General features: G+C 42.8%; 1 protein-coding gene across 8 annotated transcripts in view; it reads right to left on the bottom strand.

Annotated features, from left to right (window-relative positions):
• Positions 1-3,810: 3,810 nt before the first annotated feature.
• Positions 3,811-16,256, bottom strand: part of SMARCC2 (SWI/SNF related BAF chromatin remodeling complex subunit C2) — a 34,966-nt gene continuing 22,520 nt past the window's right edge. For 3 of the 8 annotated variants that reach the window (XM_070937843.1, XM_070937847.1, XM_070937846.1), the window contains 9 exons: positions 15,036-15,294; positions 13,487-13,810; positions 12,953-13,017; positions 12,438-12,567; positions 11,878-12,044; positions 10,329-10,463; positions 6,849-7,233; positions 5,394-5,762; positions 3,811-4,318 (listed from right to left, as the gene is read on the bottom strand). In XM_070937843.1, coding sequence (XP_070793944.1) covers positions 4,242-4,318; positions 5,394-5,762; positions 6,849-7,233; positions 10,329-10,463; positions 11,878-12,044; positions 12,438-12,567; positions 12,953-13,017; positions 13,487-13,810; positions 15,036-15,294 — 1,911 coding nt within the window. In that variant the 3' untranslated portion in view covers positions 3,811-4,241. The remainder of the gene's footprint in view (positions 4,319-5,393; positions 5,763-6,848; positions 7,234-10,328; positions 10,464-11,877; positions 12,045-12,437; positions 12,568-12,952; positions 13,018-13,486; positions 13,811-15,035; positions 15,295-16,256) is intronic. The other 5 variants (XM_070937848.1, XM_070937850.1, XM_070937851.1 and 2 more) reach the window with 4 other exon arrangements.

Genomic DNA, 16,256 nt, shown 5'->3' with positions numbered 1-16,256 from the left:
ATCATTAGAAACAACCTTGCCAAGAGTAGAAACAAGCAATAAAAGGAACATGCAGGTAACCAAAGCTTTAGGCTTGAGTTCCTGGATCATCTTGCTCATCATTCATTATTCAGCTCGCAAACGGAGCTTATGAAACTGGCTTGGAATTTTGCCTCCCTTATGAGGATTCATAAACAATGCAGCCTTTGGTTGACTTCAAAATGTTTTATTTAATAAAACAGGACAAATAGGAAGGAAATAACGAAATACAATGGAATAACTAGGGTGTTATTCAGTGCTGTGGCCATTAAAAATGGCTCCCTGCTATAATTGGAAAAAGTCTCCTAGAAGCACATGTAGATGTCAGGGCATTATTCCAGTGTGGCCTTGTGCTAATTCCTTCCTTCCGATCTGTTTTTTATTTGCACAAGCTGCTTTAACATAGGATTTAACTGAATTGAATTTATTGTATTTATATGCCGCCCAACTCCCAAGGGACTCCCGAGGATAGGTTAGCATAAGGAAAATCTGGCATTAAATCGATGCCCCTTTCAGGCACTAAGCTCCATTGTCCAAGCCAAGGATAGCTTTGCCTTTCTTAAAAGGAAGAGAAGGTATTTGTGGCCGAATGAGACAGCTAGTAGCACCTCTTAACAGCACCCGTAGCAGGACCAAATAAAGGCAAGAGCGCTGGAGCACGCTGAGCAGGAAGCGGTGCCTGCTGAGGAGGGAGTTCAGTGAGAAAGGAGACGGCAGCAGCTTCGCCTACCCGTTCGTCATCACCACCACCTTATGAAATTGCCAACTCAATTCTGCAATGCCTTCCTTAAAGCAAAGCAGAAACAACTATTTTCGACATGGATTCTTGCTCTGTGAGTCAGCAGGGAGAACCAGCTAGCATCACAGAAGCAAGCCTATGTTAAGTGGGAGACTGAAACATCATTTACCTCATGAGTCGGAAGCTGCATAGAAGATTCATTTCAAAAAAAAAAAAAAAAAAAAAAAATGCCCGCACTTTGATCCTCATCCTGCAGCCCTCCACAGAATATTTACATAGAACATTTGGCTACGTGTTCTATTTCTACATGGCCAGCGGTTAAAAAAAAAAAAAGGGGAGGGGGAGGGGGGAAATCCACTTCTGTCAGCTCGGTTATGAAAAAGTATTTGACCCTCAGTACAATTTGCCTGTGTGTGTTCTGCACTTCCATTAACACTCTCTTTACAGTAAGAACCATTTTAGATGCTGTTACCTGTGGATAGTCAAACAGCTGGTTAATGGCAAGTTTTCAAAAGAAAATTAAACATCAGCCTGTTGTGATACTGTTTTTAGGACAGTTTTATGTAATTGGTGCAGTAGCTCTTAGCCATATTAAGATGGATACAGACCATAATTTTCAGAATCCCAATCTGAGGCAACAAATCATCTTGAGTAACAAAATCCTTAGAACAAGAGTGCCCTCTAGAGCATCTGGAATCTACAGAAAACTAAAAAAAAATGTTGCTTACTATTCACACAACCCTTCTTCCAGGTTTATCTTCTCACATTCCCATCACCCATTTATCTTTTGCTTTCTAAATAAGTACTTCATGGAAAATAAAAATTTGTTCATTTATCTGTTGTTAATAAACTACCGTATATGCATCCCAAACTGCTTCAAGATCTATCAGTCATAGGTATGTTAAACAAATAATAAAAATGAATCTTTTGAAGGCTCAAATCGAATTGTCTAAGGAAAGAGAGTAGTTTTCATTGTGTCCCTCCCCCCCCCCATCATAAAGTCTTGCCTCCCTTAATCATGTTGTCAGATAATCAGGCTCACCATAAGAAATGTTTGCAATCTCAAAAATCTAGCTATGGCAAAGACAAATAGAATAGAATAACAAGAGTTGGAAGGCACCTTGGAGGTCTTCTAGTTCAACCCCACTTAAACAGGAAACCCTATACCACTTCAGATAAATGGTTATCCAACATTGAATATTTGAATGTTTTTCAATAGATTAGAAAAGTATATCCTACTTGTAAAAAGAGTTTGATAGTGGAACCAATGGCCCAGATAAATGGCCTCATTCATTCAACACATTCAAGCAAAGACTGGATACTTATCTCCTGGGAATACTTTAATTTGAATTTCTGCATTAGACAAGGGGTTGACCTCAAATGCTCCTTTTAACTCTCATCAGATTTATCAGAGGTCACTTCCTTCCTTTGCTGACTTCTTTAAAAAACTGCTTTTAATCTTCTACTTTTTCTTTCACAGTTCATCACTGTTTTTGTTAGACAGGGAGTGTACTCTTAATTTTACTCTGAATTAATTTAGCTATTAAGTGGTAAAGTCAAGAGAAAAGACTCTTCTTCCCAAATGTTCAGGTACTCTAGTTTTTAAAACAGCTGTTTTTAAACTCGATTCCCTTGTTGTGAACCTTCCAGTATGAAAACTGGTCTAATTTTCAACGAAACATTCCAAAACAAAAGGTGTTCGGTCAAAATTAAGCAAAATTTTTTGGTCAAAAAGCAGCAAAATTGTTAGTTTTGTTAGCCAAAGCCAAGAGAAAATAAAGAGGATGCTGCAAAGTTAGAGATTGCACACGAATATTCTCATATGATAGGAAAATACTTGTCCAGCTGCTCCTTGTGACACAAGAACAGGCAGTCCTTATTTAGCACTTCCCCCAATCTATTGTAGCGAAACAGTTGCTAAGTGAAACATAGGACAGCAAGAGAGCAGGAAGAGAGCAAGAGGCGACAAATATTGTTAGTTGCTGCCCTTGCATTTAGATACAGTTCTCATACAGCAATGCCAGCGTTACTCAGTTTGGCATGTGTTGTTGTCAGGTACAGAATTGTATGCACTTTAGTTGAAAAATGCCTTTACTGTTTATTACCATTTTGTTTGTGAACAGTGGCTAACTGAGGCAATGATTTAATGAGGACTATCTGTATTTATACATCCTGAGTAGCTTTCTTCACCTAAGAGACTGAACAGAAGCCAATGATTCCTAATCCCTGGAGCATGTCACATGGCCTCATGGATTCTGCTTCAAAGGTAGGCTATGAAGAACCCTAGAAAAGACTGTGCTAAACTTATGTCTCCGAGTTGGCCGGGTTTTGCTGGAGTGCTAAACTGCAATTCATTCTTTTCAAGCTACAGTGGTTGAGTTCATAGGCCGCACTAAGCTGTAAGCAAACTATCTTAATATGGCATGCAAACTCAAGTTGCTTTCTTCCAATCACTAATGACTAAAGAAAGGAGGATGAAGGAAAACTACAGTTAGCAGTTCATCACTGAAAAGCTACAGTGCATGCTTTTAGACCAGAGGTGGGAAGTGACGATGGTCCCTTTATGTCTTGTGGACTTCAAATCCCAGAATTTCTGAGCCAGGAATTCTGGAAGTCGAAGTCCACAAGTCATAAAAGAGCCATCGTCTCCCACCCATCTTAGAGAAACTCTGATTTGTCAATCCATTCATACAATTAACAATTACAGATAACAAACCAGTACTCATTTTGCTTTAGGAACCAAAAGAAAAAAAAAATGCTTCGGAAAGCCCTACTGAAAAGTTAGCACATGGCAAGGCCAACCCAGGGGTGAAATCCAGCAGGTTCTGACAGGTTCTGGAGAATCGGTAGCGGAAATTTTGAGCAGTTCGGAGAACCGACAAATACCACCTCTGGCTGGCCCCGGAAATGGAGATTTTGCAATATCCTTCCCCTGCCATGCCCACCAAGCAACACCACGCCCACCAAGCCATGCCCACAGAACTGGTAGTAAAAAAATTTGGATTTCACCACTGTCCCAACCCAAAAGAGATTGCAGATTTCCTGCTAAGAGATGGGAGGTATTTATTATATTTTTCTTTATTTTTATTTTTTTTTAAAAAAAAGAGCGAGAGACACATACAAGGAGTTACACTCCCCTTTCAACAGGTTTAAAATCAAAGCCTTCTATAAATAGTAGTGGCTGTCTGTTCTGGAGATAGATTCTTGCCCCCCTCCCCCACCAATTAGAAACTCCTTAAATAAAAAGTCTTGATATGACTAGATACAAAAAAAAAAAAAAATGGAAACGGGAGACAGAGCTGAGACACACAGGGGAATGGAAATCAGTGGAGCTGAATTCTCTTCCTCCTTGGATCGTTGTTCTGAACCATTTAAAAACCCACCCAAACAGAATCCATGTTTAACACGATTTGGGGTTTCCTGTCCTTCTGGAAAGGTGAGGGGGCCCATCCAAGAGGCATCCAGAAGAATAGCTCATAGCTTCTCACTGTGAGGGTGGGACTGGCGTAGCTGTGCTGGGGCTGGGAGTGATAGAATCCGGTGGCAGTGAAGGTCCTTGATCTGGGGCAAGGGGAGAAAGATAGGATAAATTACAGAAGGCTTTTACAAAGACACTGAGCAGAAATAGTACCATAAATACAACTCGGCCCTTGCTGTCATAATTGGTTTTTGTGCAGCAAACATAGGCTTTGCTTTACCGGAAAGACTCAACAGCAATAACAACCAACCACCTTATTCTTTGTACTGCCGAGCAGCTGCTTTTAAGTTGCTCTAATTTAATTCGCAGGGCTGGGCAGTCTACAGGTAGCATGCAGCCGTCCCAGTAGCCTAACGATTATCTGCACCTGGTGAGATTGGAGAGAATTAGGCTGATGGATGCTTAAGGCCTGACTATCCCCCCCCCACAACCCCCCCTTTCAAATCAATATGTTTGGGTTAATTTTTCCCATTTTAGGTACTTCAGGAGACTCATTGCTTTTTCTATTCCTTAACCAAGTACCCCACCTCCTTTAAAAAAAAAAAAAAACCTAGCCCAAAATTTTAGTTCTACCTAGTCAGCTGATCTACCCAACTCTACCCTTTGTGGACCCTCAGATACAAAAAGCTTGCTCAGCCTTTTTTTCAGATCCAAGGTAGGGATGTGAAGATGGGAGCTCTTTTATTCGTTTTTTTCAGGTCAAACCTAAATTAGTTCTAGTACACATTTATGCGGTAAGGATCCCTTTATACCAAACATTCTCCCAGAGTGGACATTATCTCCATTTGGGGGTGAGGAATGGGTGAGGAATACCCATACACCATCGACTTACGAAGTGCAACCATTCCTTTTGCCATAAGAATCTGAGTTGGGAAGCTTCCACAATGAAGCCACCCCAAGGCCATCAAGTCATAGCACTTTGGAGTGTTTGATCACAAATTATGACCACGATCAATTTAATCATAGCTTCCCAATAAACTGCAACAGGTGGTGATAAACCACAACTGGATATCCCAAGTCACGCAATATTGTTTGAAAAACACGACTGGATTCACCTAATTTACTAAGCCCCAGTCAAAAGATCCCATTATGACACAAGTGCAGAGTGTAATCTCTTTCCCTCCCCCATCCCACCAACATCTCTGGGTCCGTTCTCACCTGATCCAAGACCAGCATTTGGAAGAAGGTTGCCCTGCATGGCTGCCACAATAGCCGGGCTCTGGGCAGCCGCAGAACCATGAGGCAGAGGGGTGGCAGAAGGATGCAGGGCACTAGAGACGTTGATGATGGGCGGATTAGCCATGCTGCACGCAAGGTTACCATGCACTGGATGGATGGGCGTGTTAGCAGGGAAGTTAATGCCGATGGAGTCTGTTACGTTACTAGCCATGCTAAATGGGATGGAGGCAGGCATTCCAAAAGGCAGAGCTGAGGGGATATTACCAGCCATGGCGGGGTGAACGCTTGCTGGGACCGCCCCTGGGAGAATCTGGGATGATTGTTGTTGGCTGGGGTACGGAGGCTGGGCTTCAGAAGAGACAAAGAGAAAGAATGCATTGAGTCTGCTAACTATGTGCAAGCAAGCAAAGATTTGACATAACAGATTATCATCCAACTGGGATTTTAACATTGCACTGCTTTGGGGACCTAAGAATACAATCAGATATCTTAGAGGCACAGACTAATCAACCCCAAGTGCATCCTAATTTGGGAACCCTACCAGATGCTTGAGAGCCAAATGTATGATCTTCAAGAAACTGGATATCTGATGGGTAGGAAAAAATCATAACTTTCACTGAAATTATTCTCCCCAGAATATGAGTACTGTAATTTAGAAAAACACAGAAAGTTCTCCCAAGAAAGAAAACTCACTGGTTTTACAAGGAGCCACGCAATATAAATAGTTACTTTCTCATTTTAAAGATACTCTTTAATGTGCAACTTGAGCCCAATTAATATATTACTGAAGAAATGAAAATCTGATCTGGTCAAGTGTTGCTTCACATTAGTATCTAACAAATTTGTTTTGTTTAAAATAGTATTTGCCTTTATCTTGGAAAAAGGCAATTTGAAGGTGACTCCAAAAAGCCATTTCAATCAGCTATGAATTAACCCTTCATCATTCATATTGATTTCAAAATATCTATCATGGTGGTCAAGATGCCTTCCTAACCCAAACTTTTCTGTGATTTGAAATCGAACCACCTGCTCTATTAGTGTCAGTATTGTTAGTAGAAACCTAGACAGAAAACCAAAATTTTGTTTTGTGGCACCTCTCAAGTTGATCCCAGTTCTGGAACCTGTTCTAATAAATATACCTTCGCGATTAATCCAAAATTACAGTGTTATATTCCATTTGCCGTCCTCTTTTCCTATAAACATTTGCAGCTGCTTTCATCCATCTATTCCATTAAATTAATGTATCCATCCCAGTACAATCCATTTGGACTGGAGAACTTCTCCAAGGTTAAGCAAATGGGTCTTAGTTTCCAATCTGGAAACTGAAGAAATGAATCTGTAACTGCAAGTACACAATACTGGGGTTTAACCGCTGTGCTGGAGCCTTTGGGACCATCATACTTTGCCCACAGTGAGTGGAGCACTTTCACTTACCATGGGAAGCTGCGGAAGGCTGTCCAGTCTGACCTGGAGCAGCCTGAGGAGCGCCAGTTGCCGACTGCTGTGGCTGAACTGACGCAGACTGCCCCATCTGTTCAGCTTGAGCTATACTGCTGGGCGGTCCTACTGTGCTGGCAGCTGGAACAGGTGTTTGGGAGATGGGCATGGAGTGAGCGGCAGGCGCCAGAGGAGCTCCTGAAGAAGGAAGGGGCTGTGATCCCACAGATAGTGCCGGAGGTGGCGGTGGCTGCTGTTGCTGCTGCTGCTGCTGGTGCATTTGCTGAAAATGCTGCTGGCGAGCACGCATTTCGGCATACTTCAACTGCTCCATATGGAAGGCCTGACGATCAGCCAGAAGCTGCTGCCTCTGGTACTCCAGCTAGAAGGAAACCAGCAAAGATTCATGCATCTGTTTTCTCCGGTCACTATCTGACACCATATTCTTATCCCATTAACTAACCTTAAATAAATGCAAAATTCCCTGGTCAGGCCTCAAACTGTCTCACTTGATGGAATAGTGAAGGCCACAATGATGTACGTATGTTTGTGTGTGTGTATATATATATATATCCATGTCTATGTGTGTATGGACATGTGAATATATGACTTGCGCGAGCTGCACTGGCTCCCGGTGGTCTTCCGGGTGCGCTTCAAGGTTTTGGTTACCACCTTTAAAGTGCTCCATGGCTTAGGACCTGGTTATCTACGGGACCGCCTACTACCACCAATAGCCTCCCACCGGCCAGTACGCTCTCATAGAGAGGGACTCCTCCGGGTGCCGTCAGCCAAACAATGTCGGCTGGCAACCCCTAGGGGGAGAGCCTTCTCTGTGGGGGCACCTACCGTCTGGAATAAGCTCCCCCCAGAGATACGGAGGATCCTGGATCTGCGCACCTTCCGCCGCGCTGTGAAGACTCTTTTATTCCATCAAGCAGGCCTGGCCTAATCTCCTCCCTCTTTTAATATATAAATTTTAAATCTGTTCTTAAATTATTGGGGTGTTTTAATTTGTCTGGGCCAATAATGATTTAATTTGATTTTAACTGGTTTTTTAAACTTTTGTATTTATGTATTTTATTGCTTGGCTGTTCACCGCCCTGAGTCCTTCGGGAGTAGGGCGGTATACAAATCAAATAAAACAAACAAACAAACAAAACTTGGTTGGGCGTGTTCTTGCATAAAGCACAGGATCATCTGAAGGACTCCAAGCTCAAAGGCCTGCGTAATCGCACTGCCTACAGTGTGCAGGCAAAAGGGCTGCAGTTTTGAAAAAGGGAATTGGATTCTGGCTTGGGTAACAGATAATCACTGTTTTTTTGTCTCTTGTTTGCGTAGGACAAAGTATGTCCTCAGCTTGGGAAGCAGAAACGATTACCTGCATTCAAATGGCAGATGGATATGCCATGGGGAATAGGAGTGGTGCGATGGCCTAGTGGTGGAGCTCTCGCCTCACAATCAGGAGGCTATGAGTTCAATCCTAGGCAGAGGCAGATATTTCTCTCCCTGGACACACTGAGAATATATCTGCTGAACAAAACTGCACATTGGTGACAGGAAGGGCATCCAGCCATTAAAACATTCAATTGCCCAGACTTCACCCCGCAAGGGATTATGGGGTTGTTAAAAGATGATGATGATGGAAATGCCGTGGGGAAGGAGAGCTACCGTATTTTTTGCTCCATAAGATGCACCTGACCATAAGACGCACTCCCGTTTTTGGCCTCCACGCACCCCGTTTTCGGCCTCCTTCGCGTAGGCCAAAACCAGGGTATGAGTAAGCCGAAAACAGGGCGCGCGGAGGCCAAAAACAGCCAAAGGGTGGGGACCAGAGGGTGGGCGGGGCTTTGGCAATATTCGCTCCATAAGACGCACAGACATTTCCACCCACTGTTGGGAGACAAAAAAGTGTGTCTTATGTTACTTATCACAGAAGACGGTACTTATCACCAAAGAAGAGGACATTGCCATATTATTGTGATTCCCCCTTCTTCTTCTTCTTCTTCTGCTTTCTCCACCAACTGTGTGGATTTTGGATCTTATACAACAGTCACTGAAGACTGAAACTGCTACAGTTAATTGTCAAATAGAATCATATCATTTTTTTTTTTTTTTTTGGTTTAAAGTGATCAAATGATGATATCATAGTTGCTCCAACAATTTATAAATGGATTCAAAAAATCAGATTTCAGATTCAGTGCAGCACTGAATAGCGTTAATCATTCCTGATGAGGGCCTAAATATATCCCATTGGTGTTGCTGAACTTCTAAACAGATTTTAATACCATGCTATCCCGTCTGAGATACATGGAGATGCAGAGCTGATAAAATACACCACAGGAAACCTGAAAAAAACAGCACCCAGATAGTGATACTGGAGTACTATAAAATTCCTCTGTGATCTCTGTCCTTCATATTATTTAATGACTAAATGAAACCACTGGGAGAGATCACCAAAGAGTTTAATTGTCAGCGATAATGTAGACACTTTGCCAGACCTAGCCAGAGAGCTCACCCTCGGTGAGGATGAAGTGAAGGTTTAGAAACTGAAATCAAACCTAGAAAAATGGACATTTTCCTGGTTTAAGGGGGATAAAGCATATCTGGACTCAAACATGCATCCAATTCCACATTGAATCCCACCTCCAATCCCTGGATCTAGACTCCCTCTGAAGCAGCAAATCCGTAATTTGGGGTGTTCTTTCATCCAGCATTATGATGAGTAGAACAATTGAGTAATGTAGACAGGGCATATTCCTCTGGTTTAGGCTGATTTAACAGCTGATACTATTTCTGGACCATGCACACTTGCCAAAGGAATTCCTAATGCCATCTATATGGGATTATGCTTGAAGAACTTTTGGAAGCTTTATTGGGTTAAAAAGACAGCTGGTTGAGCTTTAAGAGGGTTTAAGAGAATATATAACATTTCAGAGATGCATTAATTTTTTTGGGTGCAATTCAAGTTTAGGGTTTTGAGTTTTAGTGCCCCTCTAAATAGTTTAGGATACGTGAACCATTTGCACGCCGACCGGTTGCTCTAAGAGGGAGATGGGCAGTTCCTAAATATGAAATATAAATAAATAAAACCTATCCGTCCCACAGAAGAGCTCAAGGGGCTTCTTTTCATCATGTCCTCTCCTTTCAATGCTAGCCCACTAGCCAGTCCTTTCCACATTTGCAACATATCCAGCTGGCTATTTTCAAGATTCATAAAATGGATCACTCCAGATAAGAACCGAAACTGTCAGCCAGTCAGATTGCAGAAACAAATGGTCACTACACTACACTACACTACACGTTATTCCAGCTTCAAGTAGGAAATTAACAGCAACAGCAGTAATATAGTAGTATTAATATAGTAGTAGAACTGTAAGTAGTAGTAACAGTAGTAATCTTTTATCCATGCACATACATGCACAGAAGCAATGCTCAGAGGAAGCAAAACAAATGTTAAGAGGATCCAGCTGTACTCACTGCCTCACGTTCCCGGTCCATGATGGTCTCCAGCTCTTCAAAGTGCCTCAATTTGATCTCAAGCTTCTTCATCTGGGTCTCCACAAGCAAGGCAACGAGCGACTTGATTTTACGTTCCTCTACTGCTGCCAAATGCTGCCAAAACAAAGAGGGCATCTTTGAGCTCTGACAGTGCCATATGCCGCAGAACTTCCTCCACCCCACCCTCAAAAAGCCAGAGAGGAAAGTCTAGTACATGCGTTAAGATTCACAGAATATCCAGCCACTGTTTTATTTATCAGCCAGCAATTATTGGAAATACTACCGTATTTTTCGGAGTATAAGACGCACCTACCTTTTTTGGTGAGGAAAAGAAGAAAAAGAAGTCTCCCTCTACCTCTGAGCAATTTTGCCTCCTTGCAGCAAACAGCAAACAGCCTGTTTTACTTTCATTTTCGTTTTCAGCATAGCTTGATTAGCACAAGGAAAAAAAAAATCTTCTCCAGCAATTTACCTCCTTGCAGCAAGCAGCAGAGGCCTGTGCGAAACAGCTGAGTGCAAAACAGTTGAGAGTCAGGAGGCCGATCCAATCAACTTGTACTAATTAGGATGTGCTGAAGCTGAAAGGAGCTATTTCTTTTTGCTGCTTGCTACAAGGAGGTAACTGCTGCGAGGCAGAGGCCAAAGGATGGGGGCCAGTGGGTGGGCAGGGCTACATTCGGTGTATAAGACGCACCTAAATTTTCACCCCCTTTTGGGGGGGGGAAAGGTGTGTCTTATACTCCAATAAAAAAGGTATTTATTTACATAGACCTGTATGCTACCCCATTCATCTTGGAGTCCAACATGCTAACAACATTATGGAGTAGGATTGTTCTGCCCCAGCTCTGGATTCCCGAGGATATTGACACACACCAACGGTCCTTATCAAATTTATTAAGTAGCAAGAATAAACCAAAGTCTGGCAAAGGTTGGCAACCAGCCCAGAAAACAAGATAAGACTTTTCCAAAAATGCTCTGATGATAATTAAAAGTTGTTCCTAGCAAGAAATTACTAACTGCATGTGACTTAAATAGGCTAAGGGAGTGGCCAATTATCCTCAAGCCTTACTCTCAAGGAGACCTCCTCCTCCCGAGTAGCCACTCCTGCCTTTTGGCAGCCCTGCGTGCTCGAGCATTGAGGAGAGGCTCCTCCACTTCGCTCTCTCCACTTGAAGGAGCCTCTGGAGGTTCTGAAGGCCCTGGCTGAGTCTCTGCCTCTGGCACCACATCCTCTTCAGCCTCCTTGCTGTCCGATGCGAGCGCCAGCTGCTGGCGCAACCCCACACCAGCCTCCTCGTTGTCAGGATCAGCCACAATCCGTGCAGGCTGCTGGCGGGCCACAACAAGGATACTGAGTATTTCAAGTCTGTTATTTTGATATAGCCAGTGAAAATCTGAGGCTGTGAGGGGCAGTAGTTTTTTTTTTTTTTTTTTTTTTTTTTAAATAGGCTTAGGACTCCAATTGCTATAAGCTGCAGTGGCCTGGCCTACACAGAGAGCAGAACCCAGCCCTTCCCCAGCAACTCACCTTTGCTTTTACTGCTGCAGCAGCCAAAGCAGCAGCTGCTGCAGTGGAGAGGTTACCTTCACCAATGTCCCTCTCCACCTTGGTCTTCCGCTCCCCCTCGGCTTCTGCAAGGTCCTTGGGTCCCTCTTCCTGGCCATCCTTGGGCTCTTTTTCCTTTTCTCCATCAGCTGTGCAGGAAAGAATGGGAAAGGACAATGATCTAACGGGCAAGGGAGATGATCTTCCAAGGCCCAGAGCTCAGCATTGCCTATTTGGACACCAGTGACATGGCAGCAAAGAGAGGAAGGTGGCAGATGCTTGTAAATTAATAAGCTGCTAGAAGCAAAACATTGCCCTACTAGCCCATTCTCTGCTCCACAATCATCAATGCCACCGTTTACAGCATCTTGAGATTTATTGACAGAGCTCTTATGCGTTCCAGATTTAGGTTTATATGATCTGCTCTATTGCACTGAAATTATTTCTGGATGAGACTTCATTACTCAGGGCCACTTCCTTCCGACTCAACTTGGGCTCCTTTTAAGCTAGAGCCTTTTCATTTCTTGGAAAGTGACACTTACCCAAAGTGTCCCCATCACCCTTGTCCATTTCTTTTTCACCGTCAGCCTCCTTGCTTTTATCATCCTCCTTCCTAGGCACCTCTCCAAGTTTCTCCTTAGCTTCTTCCTCGAGAACTCCTTCCCTTTGTTCCTGCATTAACAGAAAGGCTCAATTCAGAAAACTGTCACTCCCACTAAAAAATTCTTACTCCTTTCCAGATAGGCCTACTGCCACTGTAAGGGGGTTATTCGCCTCATACGCTGCAATTAGAAATGTCTGTAAAACAGAGAAGAAAATCTGTAATAATTACTCTGGTAGCTTGGACAGCACGACCAGGAAATTTCGCATTGAAAGGTCAATCAAATGAATATTTTATAAATAAAATAAAAATTGGTTTCTGATCCACAAATGGCCCTCCCCAGAGGATTCTTTTAGTTTTCCTCTTTCTTGATTTATTTTAATGCCTCATAAAACTTGCTTCAGGGGTTGAATTGGCCCTATAATTCTTTACGGTTTTTGTCATGCCGACTTGTACCTTCAGCTCCTTCTTCTCTTCAGATGGTTGAGGTTCTGACCGGTTTTCATCTGGGCAGTTTTCTTCTGAACGAAAGATGGAAAAATGGGACAACAGAAAAGAAACCACCGTTAGGATCTCTATATATGCCTCTCACCCACACCCTACAAAAATTCAAATTGCAATGATGAAGGGATCAGGGAAGGTAAATTCTAGAAGCTGTGAGAAAGGTAGACGTAATTTTAACTTTCCCCCATAAAACAAAGAGGCTCCTTAGAATATGGCCTGACTTAGCTCTTTTCATAACTGCTTGCCCTTAAGGCCAAGATAGGACTACAGTTAGGCTCCTTAAAGAGGAAAACATTTCAATGCTGGCCTCTGCCTGCCCTCCCCTCTGTCAAAAACCAATGCCTGCCATGAAGGAATGCCTCAGAATCTATACTTTCACACTTGAATTGCCTACAAAAGCCTTCTCCCTCCATATTCTGCCCTTGGTATGCCCAGTTTGACAGGGTGAGGGTTAGATTAGATGAAATGACGAGGGGAATCCCTTACCCTGTGCCAGGCGATTGAGTGTGAGCTCCAGGCCGGAAGCCAGGCCAGCTCTGTTCTCTTGCGTCTCGGCCCCCTTCTTAGTCCCCACCGCATACTGGGCGAGGTCCAACGAGGGCGCTTCACGGGTTGAAGCGCGGAAGGCGCCCCGCTCGCCCCCCTCACCTATTCTGTCCAGCTCATCGGACGTGGTCCCCGCAATTCCGCTGCTCTCCAGACCAAATGCCGGGTCTGCCTTGCCTGTCATCTTAGCAGCTTCCTCCACTTTGCGAACATGAGCTTCTACCAGGGCTGTAGGCACCTCTTCCTTCATCTTGGAGAATTCCTCTGCAAAAGGCAGCCTTGAGTTCATCCCAATGGCAAAATAGAGAATTGCAAACGAGTGTAGGAGGGGGAAAGGGAGCATGGAAGTGTAAAATAAGTAGGGGATTTTGTTGAGCCACTCCCATTTAGTAGGAAATGGCCAAGGAAGCAATTGTAGATTACAAGGAATGTTGAAATAAGCAGAAATCATTGGAGACCCAGGAATTTAGATGTAGCAGTAAATTGCATATTTTTAAAGTACGTGGCACACCAGGCCCTGGGTGCCAATGGGCACACCTTCTAGATCTCAGGACTTTTACACATTCAGGACTAGAGCACACATGCTGTGCTCTGTCATATATTTGGCTTTGAGCACGCACCTACAAAACACGTACACTGAAAATATTAGTATGTAATATTTATGAACAATATTTCAATATGCTGCAAAAAGCCAAGAAATTAAAAAAAAGAAACTTCTGAAGAATATGGTTGTACTGGATTTGAGTCACAACAGGTAAAATTATTTAATAAAATAAGATAAAATAAGGTAAAATAATTAAAATAAGAAATCAAAAGAAAACAAAACAAAACAAAATGTAAAAAATGATGGAGTGTAGTATCTTGGGTTCAGAGGAAGCTTTTTATCAAACAAGAGGCTTGAAAAACGTATTACTGGAATGCAGGGAAAGGAATATTATGAAATAAAACAAGGTAAGTGATCATGATTTAGACTGGGTTTGATTTAGATCAATGCAACTCAACTCAACTCAACTCAACTCTTCTACACTAAAACTAAACCAAATCAATGAGTGTGATTTAGAAATTCCCAATATCTAAATACCGTAATCTGACACTTAACAGTATATTAACACCTGTTCACCCTTTTCTTGTTAATAGTTTCCAGGAAGCTGACTCAGAACACAATATCCTAAAATCCTCAGTGTTCCTTCTTAAAACTCCAAGATTCTAGTTCTAATCTTTATGAACAAAAATTATTTAAGAGTTGACAATTACTTGATGGCACATAATAAATTTAAAAAAAAACCCTTCAAGTCCCTTTGTATTGTCAAGTATTAGAAAATAAAGGCTGGACAGAATTTCACAGAGTTCTGTTGGATAACGATATGGCGTTTTATCCTTTAGGGTGTTTTTATAAGTGCCCTACAACCCCACAATCCCGTCCCATCCCGAGTTTAATGTCCTTTCCTTCTCCAAGCACAGGCTACTTTTGGATGCCCTCATTCATTACCTAAGGCTGACTTGGCTGCTGCAGATGCCACGCGGGGATCCACAACCGAAGCCAAAAAGGCCACTGTGCTCATAACAGGGTTGCCTGACTGGCTGAAGGGGATCGGCTGGTAGGCCAGGGGTCCAAGAGAGGCTTCGGAATCCTCCAAGTAAGGATCTTCAATGGGAAGACGCAGGAAGTGCAGAATGCATTCATCCTGAGTACGACTACCAACATGCTCGGACACTTTGTTCCAGTCATCCTTGTACATCTCCAGGGCCTAAAATGCAATTCACAGAAATGGCGGCAGTTTGGATATGAACAGACAAAGAACAGGCACAGTGAGCAGGAACACCAGAGTACAGATTGCAGGTGAGAAGGTATTCAGAGACCCTTCTGGAATCTGAGCGCTTGATTCCTACGTTTTTGGGTTTGTTGGAGACACAAAAACGCCGCTTGCACACAATTACACAATATCTCAAATTACAAGGTGGCTAATTATTTAAGCACAAATCCTTCCCGCTTTTAAACTCTTGTGGGGAAAAAGAGTCACTGAATATGAAAATGTCCGCCGTCCCTCCAAACTGAACATGTTCAGTGTGATGCCTGAGCTTGGACCATTCCTGAGATTGTGATTAAGACAAAGAACTTTGAACACAAACTGAAATGGCAGCTTGTGTTTAATTAGCTTATCCCATTATGCTCCGCCTAGCATCCTGGAACTCTAACTGAAAGTTAAGAAATGGTTAGCTTCTCTCTTTACAGCTGTCATAGAGCCAGTTGGCAGAAATGGCTAGAGTGGGAAACATTCCTGTAGTAGTGGCAGATTCACTATGAACTATTGTAAGTTGAGGACTACTTGTTTTTATACTACACAACCTCAACTATGCCTCTCTAACCATATAATAAAACGGGTATTTTTCAAAGTCATTCAAATAAGGAGGGATTCCGATCCTGGTGTGAGTAATTGTAAGAATAAAGGAAACAATTTGTATTGGCCCACCTAACTTAATACTGTCTACAAAGACTATAGGTAGTCCTCGACTTACAACAGTTCATTTAGTGATTGTTCAAAGTGACAGCAGCACTGAAAAAAGTACATGACTGTTTTTCAGTTACAACTTTTGCAGCATCCCCATGGTCACGTGATCAAAATTCAGATGCTTGGCAAGTGGTTCATATTTATGACGGTTGCAGCGTCCTGGGGTCATGTGATCTCCTTTTGCGACCTTCTGACAAGTG

Source organism: Pituophis catenifer, unplaced genomic scaffold, assembly GCF_029215685.1.
Source record: "Pituophis catenifer annectens isolate HBS135680 unplaced genomic scaffold, rPitCat1.0.hap2 SCAF_2, whole genome shotgun sequence".
In the NCBI taxonomy this organism is placed as follows: Eukaryota; Metazoa; Chordata; class Lepidosauria; order Squamata; family Colubridae; genus Pituophis; species Pituophis catenifer.
Note: the sequence above shows the minus strand (reverse complement) of the source record. Positions and strands in the feature narration are given on the sequence as shown.